General features: G+C 42.7%; 1 protein-coding gene across 14 annotated transcripts in view; it reads left to right on the top strand.

Annotated features, from left to right (window-relative positions):
• SYNE1 (spectrin repeat containing nuclear envelope protein 1) overlaps window positions 1-25064 on the top strand; it is a 433377-nt gene that overhangs the window by 392946 nt on the left and 15367 nt on the right. For 10 of the 14 annotated variants that reach the window (XM_036024915.1, XM_028510997.2, XM_036024910.1 and 7 more), the window contains 9 exons: window positions 8495-8682; window positions 9823-9973; window positions 12956-13138; window positions 13394-13531; window positions 15222-15413; window positions 16505-16838; window positions 20286-20428; window positions 22109-22235; window positions 22746-22957. In XM_036024915.1, coding sequence (XP_035880808.1) covers window positions 8495-8682; window positions 9823-9973; window positions 12956-13138; window positions 13394-13531; window positions 15222-15413; window positions 16505-16838; window positions 20286-20428; window positions 22109-22235; window positions 22746-22957 — 1668 coding nt within the window. The other 4 variants (XM_036024918.1, XM_028510999.2, XM_036024914.1 and 1 more) reach the window with 3 other exon arrangements.

Genomic DNA, 25064 nt, shown 5'->3' with positions numbered 1-25064 from the left:
ACTGCACCAGATCCCACGGCGTCACTAGCCAGGTTTATACCGCAGCCAGGATTTAAGCAAGAGCTTAAAATTCTAATCCAGTTACTGGGTGCACAAACCCTATATGCATCCAGGAACAAAAAAACAAAACAAAACAAAGCAAAACAAAGCAAAGCCATTATAAGATTTCAGAACATGGAGGGATAAAGAGAAGAACTTAAAGGCTTCCAAGATGAAAGAGTCTGATTTTTCCAAAACAGCACTGGATGCTAGGAGACAATGGCACAGTACCTTACAGAAGTTAAGAAAACTGTGTCTAGCTTTCGAGTATTCCACCTGCCACTTAATGTGCAAGATATTTACCTCCTATGAACGCATTTGCAAGAAGCTAACGAAAGATATGCTGCCCAGGCTGACATGAGAGGAAAAACAATATCCCACCGAGGAGAAAGGGAAGGACATCCCCAGGATAAAGGGGAAGAGGTGCCCCAGGTGACAGTTTTACTGCAGCCTGGAGGACACTGTCCGGAATGGAGGGCAGTCTGCTCCAGGACAGATGTCCCCAAGAAGGCAAACAGTTGAACTAGATTGCCTCATGGCCTTACCCACACAGGAAGGAGTTTCACTAGCTCCTAAAGAAAGGGAATAGAACCTAGCAGTATAAATTTTAGAGAAAAAGAGGAAAGGAGAGAGAAGAGGAACAATGATTAAATCCAGAAAAACAAAAAGTTGCATAAAACAATAAATATAACCATAGCCTATTTTGTTGTTCAAATGTGAAAAATAGCGAATAACCATAACCATGCAAACAACGATTATTGCTCTAGCTATAAGATGTGCTAAAACAGTAATTGGAGTCCTGTGAGCCACGCAGAAGGTTACTCTGTCTCGGCACTGGAAGCATCAATAATGTCTAACATTTGAAAATCAAGAAATATCAATGTGTTACTCAGACACGTGGAAGCCAAAAACAGAAGACAGAGCTGTAAGAGACAGAAATATAAGAGGTGGTTGTTTCAGGGCATTGCTTTGTTGGAAGCTTAGTGGTAATTTTTGACTTTTTAATATATTAATATATGTTCATATTACCTTTCAATTAAATTTTAAATAAAAGTTTTAAAAGTCCATATACCAGTGATTAAAAGTAAAGACTTTGTGGGTTCAAATTCTGGTTTCACCACTTTTCTGCATGCCCTGGGGCAAAGTAACAAACTGTTTCAACCCTCAGATTTTTGTGTGTGTTGACTCTGAATACATGGCTCATAGTGTTATTGTGGAAAATAACGAGAAAAGCACTTAGCACAGCACCTAGGGCAAAGTGGGTGCTTAGTCAGTTTTGCTTTAATCATGTGAGATTTACCGCCGTTTTCTCTGCAGATGATGTTTGACCACAATTCTGTAAAAACTGTAGCATTTGGGATGCATGTGATAAAAGCCAGATAAATAAATGGCAGTCTGTCTCCAAAGGGAAAAATTCTTAAATGGACAGATTAAATTGATAACAAATGCATTTTCTTCTATTCCCCCACATGGAGTTTTTGTATGTTTCTCTTGCCAATGGACTTAATTCTTGTAGACTTAATTGGGCAGAAATATATGGAGGCTTAACAGGGCTTCAGAGAGCATTTTGTCCATTTTTTCTGTGTTATAGATGAAGAACAAATTCAGAGATGCTATATAGCCAATTCAAGACCATTACCAGTGGGGGTTAAAGCTAAAATTAAAATCTTTATCTGTATTACGGCACTTACATATAATTATAAAAGCCCTCAAGCTTTACTTTCTGTAGTGATTTTAACTAACGCTTGATCAGAAGCACCAAGGGACTTTTTTCCAGTATTTACTTGGTCAGACTCCTAGAGGGAAATAAAAACGTGCACCCGCCCCGTGGCTGGGTCCTCTAAAATTTTTAATTCACACTGTGCCTCCAGCAACCTGTGAGTTACAGTTCTGCTTTTCACACCCCAGTACTGGTTCCACAGTGGTCTCCATCATGAGTCTCTCCTCTGAGACAGATTCAAATTAATGTGGAGGAGCAACATCACCAAGATGGCAACATAGGTTGTTTCTGACCTAAGGCCCCCTCACAAGAAGACCAACAAGCACCTATCCATAGACAAGACACCAGTGTGAAAATCCCAGAACCTGGGGGTGTGGCTGAAGCACCCCCCTGGAGGACAGAGACCAGGAGGATCCAATTAGAAGGGTGAGAGACCACATCGTCTGACCATATCGTCCCTCCCCCGAGTTGCACAGCATTGCACTAAGAGCACCCCCTGGACCCAGAGAGAGCATTGCACCAAGAGGGCTCCTGGAGTCTACCTATGGTTTCTCCAGCAGGAAAAGAAAGGCCAAGGTGGACATCCAGCTCCCTCAATATTGTAAGATGTTTCCTAGGGGACTCACTTGGGTGTCTCCTCATGCAGATCACTAGAGGAATCTGGGGCGGGGGGGGGCTTGACCACTGAGGATCAGGCAGAACGAAGAAGAGGGGTGGGGCTTAGAGTAACCAGTACTCAGATCTTGGTGGACTGCATTCCTGCTGGCAGCTGCGCCCAAGAAGAGATCTCTGCCCATCCATAGAGCCCAATCGGTGGCCCCAGTTGGTCTTGGAGTTCAGTTGACAGTTCTTCCTAATTTGAATCCCTACACAAAGGGCCACACTGGCCTTTGGTGCCCTTTCTACTACTCAGTCTGAGCAGGGAAACAACTTCTCAGCCCTGCCCAACAGCTGAGCATAGCTTCCATCCTGTCACACCAGGAAGCCTGGCTAGAGAACCCAGGCAGCCACAGAGCCCACTCAATAGCCCTGCTTGGCCAGGGAGCCAAGCCAGCAGCCCTACTCAGCTGTTCATCATAGCTTCTGGTCCCTGAATAGAGACCTTGGGCAGCCTCAGCGTCCAGTCCATAGCCCTGCCAGCCAAGGAGCCTAAACTACAACCCCTCCCAGCAGTGGAGTCCAACCTAGGGCTTTCTCTGATTGCTGAGTACAGCCTGCAACCTTGCCCAAGGAGATATCCCAGCCACTGACTCTGCCTAATCACCAAGCATCACCCACAGCCCCACCTGACACAAAAGCCTGGACATCAACCCAACTTGACCATTAAACACAGTCTCCAGCCCCACCCACTGTCAGACACAGCAGGCAGCCCCAGATGAGAGAACTTGGACAGCTACCTTGCCCAACAGGGTTGCATAGCCAGTGACCTACCTGATGGCAAAGCCCAGACTGTGGTCTCACCAACTCCAGCGCACAGCCTGCAGCCCTGAATGATCACAGAGCATAGCCTGAGGCCCATTCCAATTGCAGATCCCTGCCCGTGCCCCCACTGGAACACAGAATCCAGCCAGCAGTATTATCTGGTCTGAGAGCACGACCTGAGACCCCACCCAACCAGGAGCAATTGCAGAGCCCAACAGCTGCAATACCTGCCCCACTCGAAGCGTGGAAGGTTTTCTGGAATATGTTATATGTTAGGCTAGAGAACAAGTCTCAGCAAATTCAAAAACATAAAAATTATATCAAGTATTTTTTCCAGCCACAATATTAGGAAACTAAACATCAGTAACAGGAAGAAAGCTGGAAAATTCACAAATATGTGGAAATTAAACAACACACTCCTGAACACCAAATGGATCAAAGAAGAAATCAAAGGGAAGTAAAAATATCTTGAGATAAACAAAAAAGGAAACCCAATATACCAAAATCTGCAGGATGCAGCAGAAGCAGTTCTAAGAGGGAAATTTACACTGATAAATGTGTACATTAAGAAAAAGAAAGATTTCAAATAAACAGCCTAACTTTACATTTTAAGGAACCAGAAAAGAAGAAAAAACTAAGCCCAAAGTTGGCAGAAGGAAGGAAATAATAAAGATTAGAGCAGAAATAAATGGAATGGAGACTAGGAGAGCAATAGAGAAAATTAATAAAACTAAGTGGTTCTTTGAAATGCTAAACAAAATAGACAAACCTTTATGTAGACTAACCAAGAAAAAAGACAGAGGGTCCAAATAAATAAAAAGTGTAAATGGAAGTGGAGACATTACAAGAAATACAAAGGATCATAAGAGACTACTGTGAAAAATTATACACCAACAAATTGGACAACCCAGAAGAAATGGATAAATTCCTAAAAATATACAACCTACCAAGTCTGAATCAGGAAAAAATATAATATCTGAACAGATCAATAAAGAATACAGAGGCTGAATCAGTAATAAAAAATCTTCCCCCCAAAATTCCAGTACCAGATGGTTTTAAAGGTAAAGTTTGTCCAATATTTAAAGCCAGTTTTTCTCATTCTTCAAAAATATTGAAAGGAACATTCTCAAACTCATGTTATGAGGCCAGTATTACCTTGATACCAAAGCCAGGTGAGTACACCACAAGGAAACTATAGGGTAATAACCCCAATTAATATAAATGCAAAAATTCTCAACAAAGTACTAGCAAACCATATTCAACATCACATTAATAGAATCATACACCATGATCAAGTTGGATTCATTCCTGGAATGCAAGAATGGCTCAACATATCAAAGCAACAAATGTGATACATCACAGTACTAGAATGAAAGATAAAAATCATTTAATCATCTCAATAAATGCAGAAAAAAACATTTGACAAAATTCAAAAGTTTTTCCTCTAAGATCAGAAGTAAGAAGACAAGGGTACTTACTCACTCTCACCAATCCTATTCAACATAACACTGAAAGTTCTAGCCAGAGCAATCAAGCAAGAAAAAGAAATAAGTGGCATGCAAATCAGAAGAGAAGATGTGGAATTGTCCCTGTGTGCAGATGACATGATCTCATATATATAAAATGCTAAAGATTCCATAAAAAAACGTAGAGCTAATAAACAAATTCAGTAAAGTTGTAGGATACAAATTCAACATACAAAAGTCAGTTACATTTCTATACACTAACAGTGAATTATCTGACAAAAATCTTTTTTACAATAGCATCAAAAGCAATAAAATACTTAGGAAAATTTAACCAAGGTAGTAAGAGCTGTACATTTAAAACTATTGATGAAAGACATTGAAATGGAAAGAAGTCCCACATTCATGAATTGGAAGAATTAATATTGTTAAAATGTGCATGTAACCAAAGCAATCTATAGATTTAATGCAATCTTTAGCAAGATCTCAATAGCACGTTTTACAGAAATAGAACAAATAATCCTAAAATTCACATAGACCACAAAAGACCCCAAACAACCAAAACAATCTTGAGATAGGAGAGCAAAGCCTGATTTTAACTATATTCCAAAGCTATAATAATCAAAACAGTATGGTACTGGCATATACACAGACATGTAGACAACTGGAACAAAATCAAGCCCAGAAATAAACCTATGCATGTACAGTCAACTAATGTTTGATAAGGGAGCCAAGGTTACTCAATGTGGAAAGGATAATCTCTTTTAAAATGTTGGGTGAACTGGATATTTACATTGAAAAGAATGGAACTAGACCCCTAGCTTACACCACACACAAAAATTAACTGTAATGGAATAAAGGCTTAAGTGTAAAACCTGAAATCATAAAACTAGAAGAAAACATAAGGATAAAGCCTCTTGGCATTGACCTTGGCAATGATTTTTTAGATATGACATCAAAATCAAACCAACAAAAACAAAAATAAACAAGTAGAACTAAATCAAACAAAAAAAGCTGCACAGCAAAAATAATGATTAAACAAATGAAAAGGCAACATATGGAATGGAAGAAAATATTTGCAAGCCACATATCTGATAAGAGGTTAATATCCAAAATATATTAAAAACTCATTATCAAATAATAATAATAATCCAATTAAAAATGTCCAAAGGATTTGAATAGACATTTTTCCAAGAAAGATATTCAAGTGGTCAATAGGTACATGGAAAGATGTTCACTATCACTAGTCATCATGGGAATACAAATCAAAACTACAATAGGATATTCCTTGTCAGAATGGTGATTAAAAAGACAAGAGATAATACCTACTGGCCAAGATGTGGAGAAGAGAGAGCCCTTGTGCTCTGTTGCTGGGAGTGTAAATTGGTATGTCCACAGTAGAAAACATTATCGAGGTTCCTCAAAAAGTTAAAACTAGAACTATTGTATGATCCAACCATTGCACTTCTCAGTATATACCCAAGAAAATGAAATCACTATCCTGAAGAGGTATTTTCAACCCCAGGTTCACTGCAGTTTTATTTACAACAGTGAATACATGGAAACAAACTAAGTTTCCCTCAATGGATAAATGGATAAACCTGATGGTAAAGCCATCTAGTGCTGGACATTTTTTTATTGGGAGGTTTATGTTTTTATATTTACACACACACACACACACACACACACACACACAATGGAATAGTATTTAGTCATAAAAAAGAAGAAAATACTGCAACTTCTGACAACATGGATGAACTTGAGGTCATTGTGCTAAGTAAAACAAGCCAGACAGAGAAATAATAATGTTATATTATCTTATATGTCAAATCTAAAAGAAACTAAACTCATAGGCACAGAGAATAGATTAGTGGCTGCCAGAGGTGGGGGTGGGAGGTGGGGTTAGGTGTTGCATGAAGGCAGTCAAAGGGTACAAATTTCCCACTATAAGAAAAATAAGTTCCGGGGATGTAATTTATAGCATGGTGATTATAGTTAACAATACTGTGTCATACATTTGAATGTTGCTAAGAGAATAGATCTTAAAATTCTCAACACACACAAATTTTAACTGTGGGGTAATGGATGTTAACTAGATTTACTACAGTAATCAGTTCATAAATATGCAAACATCAAATCATCACATTCTACACTTTAAATTTACACAGTGTAATATGTCAATTGTATCTCACTAAAGCTGTAAAAATAACTTTTACGTACTTGGGGAAAATTAAATCAAAATGCTATAACTTCTTTAAGTGAATACTTTATGTTCATGTACCTAACACTTCTTCCAAACGCATATTCTTATCCATGCTACACTTTAAGACCTGCAATTTACTCAGATATCATGTTCACAGAAATCCCTGTCTTTACCTTTGAGCAAATGTCAAGTTTAATTTTTGTAATATTTTATTTTATATTTTTAGATCAGCAATTTCTATGATAACTTTCACATAACTGAAGTTATGCAAGAGTTCTGAAAGGCCTGTTGAGTGATACAAAAATATTTTTTGGTTCAAATTTATCCCCTGTGTCTAGTCCATAAAATCTCTAAAAATTAATCAGAGGCACTGTTATTACACTTAATAAGAAGCTAACATTTGTATAAAAGGTGTTGATTGGAACATAGTGTTAAGGAGAAAAAAGGGGGGAAGAACATACACATGAGAATATAAATTCCAGCTATCTGAGTAAATTGAGGAATTATCATTAGAACAAGAGCAAAGCTAGGCATATTCTAGAGCTGTATCAAAGAAAAAGAAAATGTATTAAAGACCTTAATAAATAGGGCAGGCAAAAAAAAAATGGCACTGGTAAGCCTCACTTTTAATGATGGAGTATCTTGAGTTAATTGAGGTAAAAGCTCAATAGAAAAAAAAGGTTATGCTTTACACTTACATTCTTTGCAGTCAATATAAAGATTTTACATGGTAGAACTCTGGAGAAATTCAATGCCTTGTTTATCATTATCATCTATTTCCTACATTTAAAATTGTTCGCTGAGCCCTGGCCAGGTTGCCCATTTGGTTGGAGCATCATCCTGTACACTGGAAGGTCACAAGTTCAATTCCTGGTCAGGGCATAGACCTGGAATTGAGGGTTCGATCCCTGATCAGGGAGCCTACGAGAAGCAAATGATTGATGTGTTTCCCTTACATCGATATTTCTTTCTCCTCCACCTCCTTCCTCTCTTTCTAAAGAGCAATGGAAAAAAATGTTCTCGGGTAAGGATAAGATATATATCATATATTATATCATATATATAATATATGTATATGTGTGTATGTATATATATAAAAATAAAATAGAATTGCTCACTAAAGAAGCTGCTGATGGTAATGATGATGTCATACGTGGTAAAGAACCTAGGTCTTTTAAACTCATGGTGCCTTTTAACGATGATGGAATTAACTGTCTAGAACAATTTGCAGATCTTTGGAGATCAAAGCCCAGTTCCTGAGTGCCAGCTCTGAATAGGAATGCATGTATTCCTTTGATGGATGCATTGGAGTGAAAGTGATGTATCTGTGAAGTTGAGTCTGGGGCAAGATTCATTTTCTTAATCACTAATGAAGCTCATTTTATTCTCACTATACTTGGTGTAGTCTATTTCATTTATTCTGTTTGTGTTTTTGCATTGCTCACATAGCTGGAATGTTTCCAGAATCATTTTCTCATACTTTTGAGCCCGCCATATTTCATAAATGAAGTTGACAAAACCTCTAGCATTGAAGGAAAGGAAATCGTTGTCAAGGTTTGCCCTAACCGTTCGTCAGCCAACAGATGCTGGCGCACTTTCTCCCATCTGCATACAAGGCTTTCAGGAAAGCATGTCTGGTCCCCGCAGGAGCTGCAGAGAGACATAGAGAAACACAGCACGGGCGTGGCCTCTGTGCTCAACCTGTGCGAGGTGCTGCTGCATGACTGCGACGCGTGCGCCACGGACGCCGAGTGTGACTCCATCCAGCAGGCGACACGGAACCTGGACCGGCGGTGGAGAAACATCTGTGCTATGTCCATGGAGAGGAGACTCAAGTAAGCGGGGGCACTCAAACCATTGGGGAAGAGGAAGGGCCAAAAAGAAAAAAGAAATTTACCCAGAGCAGCCATTGGTCACTATTTCCCTTTCGTTGAAATGTCCAGAAATGGCCTTGGTTTTCCAAGCTTGGTGTTGTCTGCATTTAGTCGGAAAAATAAGTAGATATAAAGATAATATGACTATATAAAAGTAATATACAGTTATGATAAGCCAAGTTATGCCTGACCTAACAGTTTAAATATAATGCAGAAAAACTTGTCTGTGCTGAGTATGTACAATGCTACAGAATTGTTGGTTGAAAAATAACATTCTTATCCTGGCTTGTGTGGCTCCATTGGTCGGAGAGTTGTCCTGCAAACCAAAAGGTCACGGTTGGTTTCCCTGTCAGGGCACATGCCTGGGTTGTGGGTCCAGTCCCAGGCTGGGACTTGTATGTGTATGAGAGGTGATTGATTGTTTCTCTCTTACATATATTTCTCTCCCTCTCTCTCTCCCATCCTTTTCCTCTCTCTAAAATCAATAGGCATGTCCTTGGGAAAGGATTAAAAAAAAAGAAAGAAAAACAACATTCTCTCGTTAAAAAAATTAAATAATAAAGCAAAGGGCTTATCTTGAAGCCCTTTGAAATTCAAGGCAGTAAAATAGAGTATGTTAGAAAATTATCATCATAATTTAAGGCACATAATCTTTTTGCTCTCTGGGGAACTCTTGAAAGCTTCATATTTATCCTGCTGTCATAGACTGATTTTGATGAGGGTGAGTTTGACATTGGACTTAAACGGGTTTTCAGACCCGTTTTGTTTTGTTTCAGGAAAGCCTTGGCGTGTGTGCGCACTCAATACACAGTGTTGCGCTTCTAAACGAAGCACGTTCGCCTTATGTGCATGTAACGATCCATTTGAGTGATTCCAAATCCAGAGTGCGGGGCGTGTGTTAAAGAAACAAGGAAAAGAAAACAGCTGTTTCATTTCAGCTCAAACAGTTGTCTCCTTGCCGCTCCAGTCCAACTTGGCTCGAGACACAGTCAGTTTCTGGCACCACGGTTCCTCGTTTGGGCATTCTCAGGCCCGTGGCAGGGCTCCGGGGCATCAACTGCCTCTGACAACCTCATTCTGTTCTTTCCTTTTCCGTGTCAGAATCGAAGAGACATGGCAACTGTGGCAGAAGTTTCTGGATGACTATTCGCGTTTTGAAGATTGGCTCAAGATTTCCGAAAAGATAGCTGCCTTCCCCAGCTCTTCTGTGGTGCTCTATACAGTTGCCAAGGAAGAACTGAAGAAATTCGAGGTGATTTATCATTCCAGATCTTTAATCCTTAATTTGCTGTGAGAGTAGCCAGCTGGTAGTTGGTGTCCCAAGACATAAACTATTCACCCACACATTTCTTGTTCAGACAGCTGGGGGATGACTTTGTAGTCCTCTTTATTGTTACCTCACAAGGAGGCAAAGAAGTGGGGAAGGAGGTTTTTCTTGTAAGATTATCAAGAATTGCAAATACAGTACAAACTCATGAAGAGGAATTCTGTTAGAAAACAAAAATCATGATCCCCCCAAAAGATCTTGGCATCCTTTGTATTATATCACAGTTCTTCATAATCAAGTATTTAAAGTTAAAATATGCGGTTTTCTCCCTGGCTGTGTGGCTTTGAAGGGTTGCTGGTTCTATTCCTAGTCAGCACACAAGCCTGGGTTGCAGGTTTGATCCCAGGAGACCAGTCGGTATTTCTCACTCCCATCAGTGTCTCTCTCCCCCTCCCACCTCCCTCTCCCTCCCACCTCTCCCTCTCCCCCTTCCTCTCTAAAAATCAGTGGAAACTTGTCTTCAGGTGAGGGTACAAATCAATAAATAATAAAAAGATGGTGGTTTTCCAGACTGTAAAAATCTGTCTCCCAAATGTATTTCCTTCACTTATTTTTTTACCTAATTAGAGCATAGATGTATATTTTTAAAATCAGTAATAAAATAGAGTGGGCTCCAGATTGCATAAAACACTTTAATCATAAGCCATTTCTAATTATAAATAAAGATACATTTATAATCAGATGTATTCTTAAACCACGAAGACTTTTCAATTTCATAGAGACAAAACAGCCTCAGTCTAATCATACTCACAGAGACAGGAATCATTCAATAACTGCTTCCATTCCTGGCTGGTTTTCACCCCCGAGTCCGCTCCGTCACTGTGCCATGAGAATGCTCGACTTCTCGGCTGCCTCTCATTTTCACAGAGGACCTGACATAGCGTGAAGGTGACGTGTTTTAATTTGAAGTTTCTCTTCCCATCATTTCCCGCCGATAGGCAGACGCGTGTACTCACTCACACACATAGACGGCAGACAGTTCTGACACGTGCCTTACCGAGGTCCTCCCCAGGTACCAGTTCTGCCCCAAGCTCCCGGAGAGGTTCAAAAACAAGAATAAAAGTCAAAACAAGTCCAGCTGCACCCACGTTGACCTGACAACATTTACTGAGGCCTGTGGTCATAAATATGAAGTTCGGTCAGTCCAGTGAGGTTTAAAATCTACCAGTCAGGGATGGGCAGCGATATGAACTTATAAAAATGTTTGAATACAGTGTGAAATAAATAAGTTCTGACGCAAAATTATTCTGACATCTGAATTTGGATTTTTATGTAACTCTACCGCTAAATTCCAGAAAGAAAATTTGGTTTCCTATCTACAAGGTTTCTCCTTAGAAAAGTTCTGGGAAAAAGCCACACGAGCTTTGCAGTACATGACAGGTCAGCGTGTGAACCAATTCTGTGACGTATTCCTGCATCGCATCTTAGTGTGCACAGCTCTGGAAAGGTTAAAGCCTTCTCTGGTTAGCTTATCCTACAAAGCAGATTATAGAAGATCCTTTCTGATGCTGTTTTAGACTCTGGGATGTTATGGCAAAAGATACTCATAGCATTCGCTCCTGTAATGAGTGACTTTATCATTTATCTTGTAGTTAATTTTCTTATGAGGCCCAAAAAACCCACAAGAACAAAATCCTGTTTGAGGGAAGCCTTTGCCTGTTCATCGGCATGAGTGGGAGGGATCTGGGTGTGCCAGGGCACCCACCCACGATGCCTGCCAGCGCTCCATTGCGAAAACATATTCTGTGACCTCCCGTCATGGCAAGAGCTAAACTTTTCTTAGCACCTCCTTTTCTGGAGCAGTAAGCTAAAGTTTTGCAGAAAAGATTTGCCTTACTGGGATGAAGGCTCTGGAATCAGTTCTCAGAGGGAACACCATTGCGGAGGCAGGAGTGTAGCAGGGTGTGAGCGGTGTGACGAGCCCCAGGAAGCCGAACTTGGGGCTTTAGATGCGCACGGTCCAAACAGCTATACAATGTCTGTCGAAGGCCAAGGTGAAAGTCATCATAAGTCATACACATGAGTCTGGAAAAAAAAACTCTCATTTTAATTTTGGCCAAATGGTTCTTAGGCTAGGCCTATACTAGATTGCAGAGAGAAAGAAGGAAGAGTATTTTACCTTCAAAAACCCTAAACGATGGATACAGTAACCTCAGCAGTGAATAGACACTACCATGGCAGGTGCCGTGGGAGCTCTAAAATGTTTTCTGAAAACTGAGTCACTCACGGGAGCAGCACAAAAAAAAAAGAGCACGGTCCCAACATTTTTCTGTGTAAAAGTTACTTGTGTTTTACTGAACTGCTTTTCTGAAAAGTCCCTAAGAGCTTGCACTTAAAGGGCCTTCTGTAAGAGGTAGTTTTAATTTTTTAATGGATACCAGAATTGAGGCAGTTTCTGGATTTTTAGGAAATTACATATTTTACAAATAAAGAGAGAGGTTTTTTGGGAGACATCTTTTCTCAGTATTGACATTGGGGATTTTGAATATTTCAAACTCATTTCAGCATACGTAAATATTTTTGCAATTAGTTCTTACGGGAAAAATTTTTTCTGGCTGTTAATTATCTTAAAAGCTGTGTTTTATATGTACATATGTAAATTCTCTCTATATGAGTATTTATTATATACGTACATGTATTTGTGTGTATACGTGTATATTTATACGTATATATATATTTATATATAAATATAAGAGTATTCAACATTCTCTTATATTTTTGTTTGATCAGCTACCTCTCTTTAATTTCATTACTTACCTTTAACAGGGAGAACTACACGCTAATCAGAGATTACCCTTTGCCTGTCTGTGACAGCCCTTTCCCCTGACATTGTAGTCTGGAGCCCAGACACCCTGGCTGAAAGCCGCTGTGGATCTCCCTCACCCATCCCCTTCTCTGTGGTCTCAGGCGTTCCAGCGGCAGGTGCACGAGACCCTGACCCAGCTGGAACTGATCAACAAGCAGTACCGGCGGCTGGCCCGTGAGAACCGCACTGACTCCGGCTGTCGCCTGAAGCAGATGGTCCACGAAGGCAACCAGAGATGGGACAACCTGCAGAAGCGCGTCGCCTCCATCCTGCGCAGACTCAAGGTCTTCACTGTGCCTCCTCTGTAGCTTAGAGACCCAGAGGACAGGATTGGGCCATGGGAACACATGTTAAGATATAAGCTCAGTGATTTTGTAAGATTGACATGGCCAGAGGGGGACCCAGGGTTAATGTATTTGGTAAAGAATGGCAGGGTTCTCATTGCTCATTGAGAAAATGACTTCCCAGAAGACCATTGGAACTGGCAGTACCATCTCAGTATGTGGGCTTTTTAATTATTTCTTTCTTTTCACATCCAGCATTTCATTGGCCAGCGCGAGGAGTTTGAGACAGCACGGGACAGCATTCTGGTGTGGCTGACGGAGATGGATTTGCAGCTCACTAACATTGAGCATTTTTCTGAGTGTGACGTTCAAGCTAAAATAAAGCAACTCAAGGTAATAGATTAGTGATTGTTCAAATTATTGGTGTGAAGAAAGTCTGAAGGGGAAAGGATCTATAGACCTTTTGGTGAAGAAGAAAATAACCTTTTTAGTTTTTTTTTTTAATTTATTAGGGTGACATTAGTTAATAAGACTATGGAGGTTTCAGTATACATTTCTCTTGTACCTAATCTTCATGCCACACTGTGTGCCCACCACCTGGAGTCAAGCCACCTTCCATAACCACACATTTGATTCCCTTTGCCCTTTAGTACCCCCGAGCCCCTCCCCTCTGGTGAACACCAAACTGTGGTCTGTGTCGATGAGTTTCTGTTTGTCGTGTTTGTTTACTTGTTACTTTCAGTTTTATATCCCACATACGAGTAAAATCATAGGTTCTTGACTTTTTCTGTCTGACTTAATTTCACCTAGCACGATATTCCCAAGGTCCATCCTTGTCACAAAGGGCAGTATTTCACTTGTTTTTATGACTGAGTAGCATTCCATTGTGTAGATGTACCACATGTCCTTTATCCAACCCTTTACTGAAGGACTCTTCAGGTGTTTCGGATTGCACACTTCACTGTATAATTTAACCACAGTGGCTAGTTTAAAATTGAATAGGAGGGACATCATGCATTAGATGGAAGGAATCTCTAAAGGAAAGTATATTTAACAGTTTCAATAATTTCCAAAGCATCTTATGAAATTTCTTTCTAAGATAGCTAAACAGATTTAAAAAGACATAATCATAATGCCCACAACCTTAGGTCATTCCAATAAAACAAGAAGTGACCTTTAATCTCATATTATCAGGATGAAAAAATCATAAAAGAATTAACTCTGTGTTCTTCCCAAACCCTCTCCTTCCCTGCCTCCCTGACTCGCCCACGTTGTTTTACAATAAATTGATATTTGAAACCTTTGGCAGGAAATGTCTTCCAAGTGATAGTTGAGTCTTCATTTTTTATGTTTTTGGACCCTGGCAGAATCATAGATCTTATTAGCACCTTCTCTTCTCCCCTCACAGTCTTTTTTCATTATTGGACAGTTTTGATTATTCCAAGGTTTATTCTTGTGAATTAAAATGTATCGCCCGAAACTCATCCCAAGGAGCTTAACTCTTTTGAACCAGGTAGAATGAGTCTGAATGATCCTCCAGAACTCCTCATTTTTCAGACAATTTTAGTCTTTCCTGCTTATGTCCTAAAACACTAAAAATCACCTGAGAAGAATTTGTGAAATGGTCATTGGCTGGGTTTCTCTTAGTCATGGATGATGTGCGATCAAGAAATCTAAAATTGAAATACGTAAGATATTTCTCTAACGCGCTTCAGTTATTTTAGTGGCACTGTAATGATTACAGCTGATTTTTATTAGGGACAACCAGTGCTATCGGGTCCATACTGAGTCTGAATGCTTTTTCCCATGATCCTCTGCTTGCCCTGTCCATGGTAGTAGATTCTATTAGCCAGAAGCACCTTTTCTGGTCATGAAATTCTAACGATTCCATTTGCAGCTCATGTGCTGATTTAAAATGTTTATGTTTTCCTTTATAAAACTACTACTTTACAGAAGCCTCTTGGCTTGTCAACTGCATGCAGGGAATTCAATGTCCCCTCCACAGTTTTTCTTAAACATGTATCTCATAATTGCGCCGTGTCAATGTGAGCAGTAGAAGTCACACAAGGCATGTGCCCCCTAGGCCTTCCAGCAGGAAATCTCGCTGAACCACAGCAAGATCGAGCAGATCATCGCCCAGGGGGAACAGCTGATTGAAAAGAGCGAGCCCCTGGATGCGGCGCTCATCGAGGAGGAGCTGGACGAGCTCCGGCGCTACTGTCAGGAGGTCTTCGGGCGCGTGGAGAGATACCACAAGAAACTGATTCGCCTGCCTGTATGTACCACCGTCTTTTCATTGTCGTGAAAGCTAGAGGATTACTTATGGGGGGTCAGGGAGCATGTGGCTCAGAGCCCAGACACTGGATGCAGCGTGCCCGGGTTCCAGTGCCAGCTCTGACATGTGTTGGCTACGCAACCTTTGACACGTCATTTCCGTACCTTGCCTCGGTTTCCTCAACTGTAAAACTGGTTTAAGAACAGTACCTACCTTGTGGAAAGGATTGTTTGGGGCATGAAATGAGGATAGGTAGAAAGAGAGCTTGAAACAGTACTTGGCGCATATCTTCTAGGGAAGAAGCTTCTAGAAGGAGCAAGGAGATGGAAGGGAGCACTGTGAATAGTTGCTCACTCGATGAGGTTGTTTTATTGACTTTTTTTTTCTCTTCTGTTTGCCGAATTGCTGCCATAATCACATGTCAAAGTTGAGATGTTACTAGTGGAATATTTTGGAGCACTCTGTATTAAAGTGTATTTTGTATCTGGGATAGAAGTTCAAAAAGGACAAGCTAAGATTTTATTAGTTATTTGCCTCTATTCCTGATGTGTGCCATTGTGTACATGTTGTGTGGCCAGCACGGTACGAGGTTGCCTTTATTTGCACGATCTTACTTACAGTCACACCAATTCTTTGAAGTTGGTTTTAATAGTATTTCCACTTTAGCACTGATAAAACCGAGGCTTTGTCAGATGAATGTATAAGATGCTTCTAAAAGCGATCACAAGATTCTTTTTTTGTTGTTGTTGTTCTGGGGTTTCCACTTCTTTTATTGTTTCCTTTTCCTGCTAGAATTATCTTTCTGTTTCCTTAATTTTATATATTTTATTGCTATTCTATCACAGTTGTCCCAATTAACCCCCTTTGCCCTCCTCTGCCCACTCCCACAGTCAGTCCCCACCCTGCTGTCCATGTCCATGGGTGATCGCAAGCCTGTTGGCTTGACAATAAGAAGTTCAGAGTTGTCCCCTGTGAGGCAGGAGTGAGACCCACATAGGCTTGCACTCTGAGATCTGGTGCGAGGCGGAGCAGGCGGCTGTCAGGCCCGTCCGACCGCTGCAGTAACAGAGTTGGCTTGACTGCATTTCCAGCTGCCAGATGACGAGCATGACCTCTCCGACCGGGAGCTGCAGCTGGATGACCCCGCAGCTCTGTCGGACCTCCACTGGCACGACACCTCTGCGGACAGTGCGCTGTCCCCGCAGCCCTCCTCCAACCACTCCCTCTCACTCGCCCAGCCCCTCCGGAGCGAGCGGTCAGGACGAGACACCCCTGCCAGCGTGGACTCCATCCCCCTGGAGTGGGACCATGACTACGACCTCAGTCGTGACCTGGAGTCTGCCGTGTCCAGAACTCTGACCTCTGAGGACGAAGAGGGTCAAGAAGACAAAGATTTCTACCACAGGGGAGCCGTTGGCTTGTCAGGTAGGAAAGCGTTCTTCCTGTATTTCAGTGTGAAAGGAAACAAAAGGGAGTGGAGATCGTCCTGGGAACGTGTGAGCTCAGCAGAATCATCTGCTGCCTTTCCCCCTCAGGGGAAGCTGTACATAAGGGAACACTGGATATTCGTGGGGCTATGAAGTCGGAAAGTTGGCATGGCCATCGATTTACCCCACGGATACTTAAGGTCTAACTATGTGACAAGTGTTTTGCCAAACACTGGGAACACACACTTCCTTTTCTTACACTCAAGACATGTTTGCACTAGAATAGCAACGTACACGGGGAGGTACGGAGCACAGCCAAGGGGCAGCTAACCCAGAGCTCTGAGGACCAGCCGTAGGGAAGGCACTCTTGAGCTGAGACATGGAGAACGAGAAGGAGTTGGTCAGGTGGATGCAGCAATGTTCAGAGGGAGGAGGAGAGGACACCCACCCCGGCTTTATGACTACCGCAGTACTTTTGGTCACCTGAGTCTGTCTAGAATACCGAGGCTATAGATCGGGAAGTATAGGGGTGGGCAAAGAAGAAATGTGGGTGCAAACCAAGACCTGGTACATGCAGCAGCCTTCTCACACGGAAAGGAGTTTGGCTTTTGTCCTGAAGGTAATGGCAGCCACAGCAGGGCCTGGAGGAGGAAGGCGAGGTGATCAGATGTGCATTCGCAAAGAACCTGCCTTCATACCATGTGGCAGGGAGTGCACTGGGAGGGAAAGACGGACAATGGACACGTTCTAGAGTCCAGGACAGAGGTGGGACAGTGGCCCGAACCGAGGAAGCGGCACTGGAACCAGCGAGAATGGAAGGGACACGGCAAAGCATATGTCCCCTTCGTAACTGATGATTAATAGACTTGGGGTTGAGGCGATTTTGTGGCCGGGGCATCTTGGTGAGAGACGTGATTCCTCTCACTTCTCTTTTGTCTTTGTCGTATCGCGTCGTAGTCAGGCATGGGGCATCTAACGCAGCGCGTTCCTTGTGTAGCCCCCGGCCACGAGGTGACTGTCGAGCACTGAAACGTGACTGCCCTTGACATTTGCCGCGTCAGACGCATTATGTGAATACACGGATTTCAAAGACTTACACAAAGAAAGGTCTTAAACACTAATATGTTGACTACACATATAATTTGGATGTACTGGTTTGGTAAAATAAGGCACTAAAATGGTTTCAAGTATTTCTCATTACCTTTTTCACGTGGCTTTTAGAGCCTTTGAAACTACAGGTGTGGCTCCCGCTCCCGTGATTGGCCTCTTTCAATCCTGGTCTAGAATCTGACTGTCTGGCTCGTTGGCATTTCCGTCTTTCGTAGCCCTTGAAACATGGATAAGTAACTTAATTGTCCTGGACGTAAGTTTTCTCATCAGCAGCACGGGAATGACACTCCCATGTGACCAGCAGGATAAATGAGTATTTGACACAGTGTCTGGCTCGTAAGCACTGTTCATGAATGTGAGCCTTTCTTACGATTCACTCCAGGAAAACTCTGGTGAGCGTGCTCAGGAGCTGTCTGTCGGCGACAACTAACTTCCTTCTTTTCCCTAGGCAAGTGGCTTTCGTGCCACAAGGGAATCAGTGTTTCCAGAACTCACCTGTCAGCTTAGACTGTGCTCTCTTTGCAGACGTAATGGTCCCCGAGAGTCCTGGGGCCTATGCAAAACCCACAGAAAGTGCCATCAGAAATAGCCCTGGTGGGCACTCCCGGCCGAGGCCGGTCTCCCTCCCTCCCTCACCTGTAGCCAGCCCCTCCCAGCACAGCCCCTGTTGCTCTCACGGCTCTGGGGCACCAGCGTGTGAAGACAGGACCTTCTGTTCTGACTGCTGTACCAAGGAAACAAAAAACAAATGAAACTAAACAACTATTCGGTGTGATCAACATGAAAAGTGAGATCTGAATTATTTGTCAAGGGCAGTGAAGTAACTTCCCAACTAGTAGAGTGGAGACCTGTGATGTCGGTTAACCCCAGAAACCCTAGTCTTCGGCATTTGAGCCTTAGTGCCCCGGTGGATTGTAGCAGTTCTGGCTTGATGACTTTGATGGGTCACCCATCCCCCTCTGGCTGGAGAGTCAGGGCTCAGGGCTGGGGTCCGAATCCACTAGCCTGCATGTGTGGCCTCAGGCCTCTTGCCTGCTGCGCATCCTCCTCGCCTCAGGGGTCACATATTAGATAAGGAGCGAGACCAGATGTTCAGCTCTCTGCAGATTTTAATTAGTAAGTCTTAACCACACATAAAATCATTTGAAAGGAAAAATGTATTCCACGGTATCTTAAGTCCCAGCTTTTTCTTTCAGGACACAGTGATTCCTGGAGCAAGAAAAATTAACGAAAGAAAAAGGAAACTGGTTTTGCTTAACATTGCACTAGGCAAACTGTGTGTAGCACAGGGTCAGTAATTCGGAGGAGGGTGGAGAGGAGGGCTCGAACACACTGATGTGACAGTGAATTGCAGGGTTGTTAGTTTCCACGCAGGTGCTGGAGGAAAGCAAGAGGACAGGAAGTGAGGGGCCACTAATGGAATGGTGACTCTGCCTGGGTGATTCCCAGCGAGAGGCCTCTTCCAGGTGTCTTTAGGAGACCTTTTTTAAAATTAAAAAAATCATAAGGCTTACTAATACGCATTCTGCTTTCGCGCTGTGCTAGCCTCACTCTGTTAATCAATGCTTTTGTTCAAGTCCAAGAACTGCAATACACACACACACACGCGTGCACACACACGTGGGTGCCCGCATGCACGCAAAAACTTTTGCTGAAAGGTGTTACATCTCTGAAAGGAAAGTGAGCCGGGAGTTGTGGGCTATGAGTAAGAGCAAGCCTAGAGGGAAATGCTAGTAATAAAATCTCAGTGTTCTCCTGCTTTTGATTCAAGTCTTAAACAAAAGCAAGCCCTCGCTAGTTTGGCGTTTCCATGCATACTATCTTGAGCGAGTCTTTTCTTGGTTAACTTGAAGTCATGTCTTAAGTGAATGGCGTGGCCACCTGGCACAGAAGTGGCACTGCCTCCTACTGAGATGCAGAAAGAAAAATTAAAGGATGTGTCTTTTTGTGCTTTCCAAGTGTTTGCAGGGGGAAAGGGGAAATACCACTTTGTAGTTATTGGGGAGCAGGAGACACCAGGGAAGGTTCTGGAAAGGCTTCCCACAGCTCACAACATGTAGACTTTTCAGGGGATCAGCCGTCGCAGGGAGCAGGCCCAGGGGCTGCTAGGACCCACTGCCCTTTTGTAATATGCGATGGGCTAGGACTCTTAGTCAAGCTCATTCATTGGTCTAGTCATTTAAATCTCTAACCTACCAGCACGTTAGCACTAAAGCTGCTTTGTAATTACCCACATGTGAACTCTTTCTACACAGCTTTCACTGAAATAATTTCTTATACTTCTTAAATGTCAAGCTTGTGAAGCTAGTAAAAAGTCTTGTGGTTGACACCGCAGGGGATCCCAGTGCCTTAGAATCACGTCTCCGCCAGCTGGACAAAGCCCTGGATGACAGCCGCCTTCAGATGCAGCAAACTGAGGATGTCATCCGCAGCAAAACTCCCACAGGACCAGAGCTGGACACCAGCTACCGAGGCTACGTGAGTATCCTGACCTCAGGGGTCCAGACAGGTACCTGGGAGTCATGGTTGTGTGACAAAGAACAATTTGTCTGGGGCACGAGGGCTGTCTGAGCTCCCCAGACACCACGCTGTCCTTGAACTCACAGGCATGGATGTGCAAAACATAACCCTGTTAGCAGCTTACCTTTTGAGTCAGTCTGGACCGTGATCAAGCCCACTAACCTGCTGTAATGACCGGCCTGCTCTGTGACACAGAGAACTCAGTGAGATCCGTTTATGTGAAAGCAACAGAATGCTTTGGTTCCCGAAAGTGATTAGGCGTTTGTCCAAATTCCGCTAATAATGTTTGGACCATGGTTATCCTTGGAGCAGCAGATTTTAGCTAATAGATTACCGACAGGGAATTCATTTAGTTCTTTTCCTGGGTTGATTGATTCACTGGATGGCCTTGGGAATGTTTTTAACCTCCATTCTTAGCATGCTCATTCTGCAGAAAACAACCCTAACAAGAGGAATTTGTGGAAAAGATGGTAAGGGATTGTGAATGTTACTGATCCTGGTTTTTTTTGAAGCTCTTAGTAAAGTATGTAATGATTTTATTTGTTCTTCTCAAGTTACTGCCCAAATTAACTTTTCCCAGAGAACCGCCTATTTTCCTATACATATTTAAACAAGAGCATGTCAAAGTAACTATCTCCCATGCCTCATATCTTCTCTTCCCACCCCAAAGATTTCCTAGTAAAATGAAAGGAGAATTAATTTCCTGAAGTCTAATGACAGCTCACCCATACTGCTTTTTGAAACCAGAGAAGCGAACCTTTCCAGTTACATATGCTGATGTTCGTACCCTCATGATTACAGAAAAGTGATCCATCATGAGTTTATTTCCTGCCCAATCTGACCTGTTTATTATACCAACTTCTATTATAGTGAAACCTCTTTTTTTAAACATAATACAATTTCCTGAAGACCATGCTGCTGGCATCACTGAGATTATACTCAGCCTCAGTCAAAAGCCATCAAAGTCACTGAATAGCAGTATGATTTGTTAAAGGCTTTGAAAGATAACTTTATGATCAGTATAGTAGAAGTGCCTTAAAATGAGCTGTTCTTCTAATCTTTGCATACTGTGCATACTAAATATGGACTAGGAAGCTTCTCCTTTGATGTTAGAATTTATTCCCTTAATACCCATTAAGCCAGGCTTAATTCTCATGAAACAGCTGGTTTTAATATTGCTTTATGATTTTAAGCATTTTAAGTATTTAATGCAAAAAATGCTCCTTCGAGATTTGTGGTAATATTATTGTTTCCACTTTTCAGTTTAAGGAAAAGGGAGCAGCCTGCCAAAAATTGTGTAATGTAATACCAGCTGAGGGCTAGGAGTTTAACTCTAAGATGGGTTTAGTGAGCCTTGATTCATAAATATCAAAGAAATTTTGAGGACTTCTCATGCAAAATCACGCATGCAAAACCACATAATGCAATCTTCCAGGCACCGCTATATGTAGATATGAAGGTGTCACATGTTTAGGAAGCATGTTTTTGAACTTGACCTCGTTTTAGCCGAGGGCCACAGAGGAGTAAGACACAGCCACTGTCCTTTTTGAGGACCTACAAAGCTATGTGCCCCAAAGCTCTCGCACTCGTGGGAACGTGAAATTCTGGTGACGGGGCCTGTGTTCTGTGTCCGTGCAGATGAAGCTACTGGCCGAGTGCAGTGGCAGCATAGACTCGGTGAGGAGGCTGGAGCACAAGCTGAAGGAGGAAGAGGAGAACTTTCCCGGCTTCGTGAACCTGAACAGCACCGAAACCCAGACAGCGGGTGAGTGCGTGCTGCTCAGGTCAAGACCGATGGAAATGCGAGATTCGGAAGCACTGCGTTGCACTTAAGGGTTACTTACCTCATTCCCCCCTTTTCTGTCCTGAGACCTTCTCTCTGTGTCCCAATGATCTCCTGAGACAGAGGAGGGTGGTGTCCTGTCTATTCTGAAACACTGCCCCTAACATCCCTGGTCAGGTGTTTTACATGCATGCTCTCCGAGGTCTGTAGCAGAAAGAAATCAAGAATTGAATCTTGTCTTCATTCACACCGCTGCTCGCTCCTCCGTAAAACTCTTTACAATGTTAAACCTGATATAGCTCTTTTTTTTTTACTTCATTGCCATTACCATTAAATGGTTATTTACAGCTGACCGCAACAGACATGCCCAATAGAATTACTTTTCTTTCTGTTGCTCCCAAAAGTCAGCCACCAGTGCATGTTTAAGCACCTCCTGAGCGTGGTGCGTGGCAGAACACGCCCCGCGATGGTGTGTCCACCATGTCTTGCCAGGGGTGATAGACCGCTGGGAGCTCATCCAGGCGCAGGCCCTGAGCAAGGAGCGGAGGATGAAGCAGAACCTCCAGAAGTGGCAGCAGTTCGGCTCCGACCTGAACAACATCTGCACCTGGCTGCGGGCCACGGAGGAGGAGCTGGAGCAGCTGCAGCGCCTGGAGCTCAGCACTGACATCCAGTCCATCGAGCTCCAAATCAGAAAGCTCAAGGTGAGCTGCCCTGGGCCTCTCCCACGTGGCCAGACAGAAAGCTGCGAGAGCCTGGACAGATGGGGCCGCGAGCTCTGGCTGTGCTGCTATGATTCGGCCACGGGGAGATTATCAGCCAAGGGCCCGAACGCTCTATAAGCTCCCGCCAGCCGTCCCCAATCAGTGTCTGTAGAGAAGGTTTGGAAGGGCAGAAAGGTGAACCGTGTTGTAGAAATAAGCCCCCAAGTAAATAATCATGTGTGGTTTAATGAATTGGGTTTTTGGGTTTTGTTTTTTTTTTTAGATTTTATTTATTTATTTTTAGAGAGGGAAGGGAGGGAGAAAGAGAGAGAGAGAGAAACATCAATGTGCAGTTGCTGGGGGCTGTGGCCTGCAACCCAGGCATGTGCCCTGACTGGGAATCGAACCTGCGACACTTTGGTTCGCAGCCCGCACTCAGTCCACCTGAGCTACGCCAGCCAGGGCTATTGGTATTTTTAAAGGATCGATTAAAATTTTATGAACCATCCAGGTACCTCTAGGATCTATTTCGCCTCTTCTGAGGGAGATCAGGATGTTATTACCAGGTTCCAACAAGTCTCCGTCTAGAGATGGAGATAAATGCTCCCCAAGACTTAATCTGTGTGAGGTGGTGGAGACCTAATGAAATCAATTAACACTCTGGATTCTGCAGAACTTCTGAAATAGTCTCTAGTAGTGGCAGAAGCAATTTCCCCTTGTAATGAATAAAACAAGACAAAATGTGGAGTAATTGTGATAAAACACCTGACATTTCCTGTGTGGATGTGGTACATGAGATAACTTCCTTCAACTCCATCTCTGGATCTCAGAGACCCTCCTTAGCCCAGCTATTGAAATGCACTGATACATTGAAATGCACCTGATAGACTTTTGTACTACAATTTCTTTTCAACAGCTCTTTGGATTCTGTCTTTTTGTCTGGAGAACATCAAGGTGTGCTGTTCCCCAGAATGCACCTACCCAGACTCTCCAGGCTCAAAGGATTAAGCGCCGTGCTTTTGTGTCTCCCTGGTTTCAGTGTATGCTGTTTATCTGGGGGTGTTGCTTTGGGGGCTTGCTTTGGTGGTGGTTGTATTTTAAATTTTCAAACAGAGAAATGAGCCTTTGTACCAGCCCCATCAATTTCAGGATGAAGTGTCAGATGAGAGATGCAATTTACATTATCTGGATTATAAAATGCATTTTTCTCTGGAGTACATAAATTCCTCTAGTGTCTCTCCGGGAAAATGTAAGGCAGTGTTGCATTAAAACCAAATTCCTTACAAAGGCGGTAAAGCGAATGCTGGCCAGAGCCTGAGACCTAAGGGAGATTAGGGTGGAGAAGGGAGACCTTGACAATCAGCCTGTGTGACGCACACACAAAGCCACCCTCTCCATAACTGTCCCCTGAATCCTGTCTGTTTTCTGAGGATAAATCTGTGGGATAACCAAGTGTCTTTCCACAGCGTTTCTCCATCTTATCCTAACTCTGTGGATGAATCTATATTCAGTATGTTAAGAATCTATTGAAAACTGAAAACTAAGACAAATAGGAAACATCACAGAAACGTGAGAAATCACAGGAGACTGGAGGCTGGGTAGATGTCAGCTGCAGGATCGCTCACCCTCACCTGACCTCCAGCTGTTTGAGCAGTACCCAGCTACTCAACTATTAGTACATGACCATGTGCTCAAGTTCCTGGAATTTAGTTCTAGATTTTTAGGAAATGAACAAAGTAAGAAATTGGTTGTCTGTTGTATGTATGTGTGTGTGTGTTTCTGTAATCAAATTCAATTGATTAGCTGATGAAATAGCCAATTCATTCTCTTAACCATCACAGGAAGGTGGCCTATGACACAGGCAGCATCCTCAGACTGTGGGCCACTCTCTGTGCCCACGGAGTCAGGACAGCTGGAGGCCAGGGCCTGGGACCCTGCTTTCTTACCAAGCTTCCCATTTTACTCTTATGCCCAGAACTTTGAGTAGCATTGGTCTGTTGAAACAGGATTCTTACACTGGGACAAAAAGCACATTTCCTGCTGCTCAGAACTATTGGAGCCTGGTTTTGTTTTGTTTTGTTTTGTTTTGTTTTGTTGTTAAAATCCC

Source organism: Phyllostomus discolor, chromosome 4 (assembly GCF_004126475.2).
Source record: "Phyllostomus discolor isolate MPI-MPIP mPhyDis1 chromosome 4, mPhyDis1.pri.v3, whole genome shotgun sequence".
In the NCBI taxonomy this organism is placed as follows: domain Eukaryota; kingdom Metazoa; phylum Chordata; class Mammalia; order Chiroptera; family Phyllostomidae; genus Phyllostomus; species Phyllostomus discolor.
This window is presented reverse-complemented; position numbering and strand designations above follow the sequence as displayed.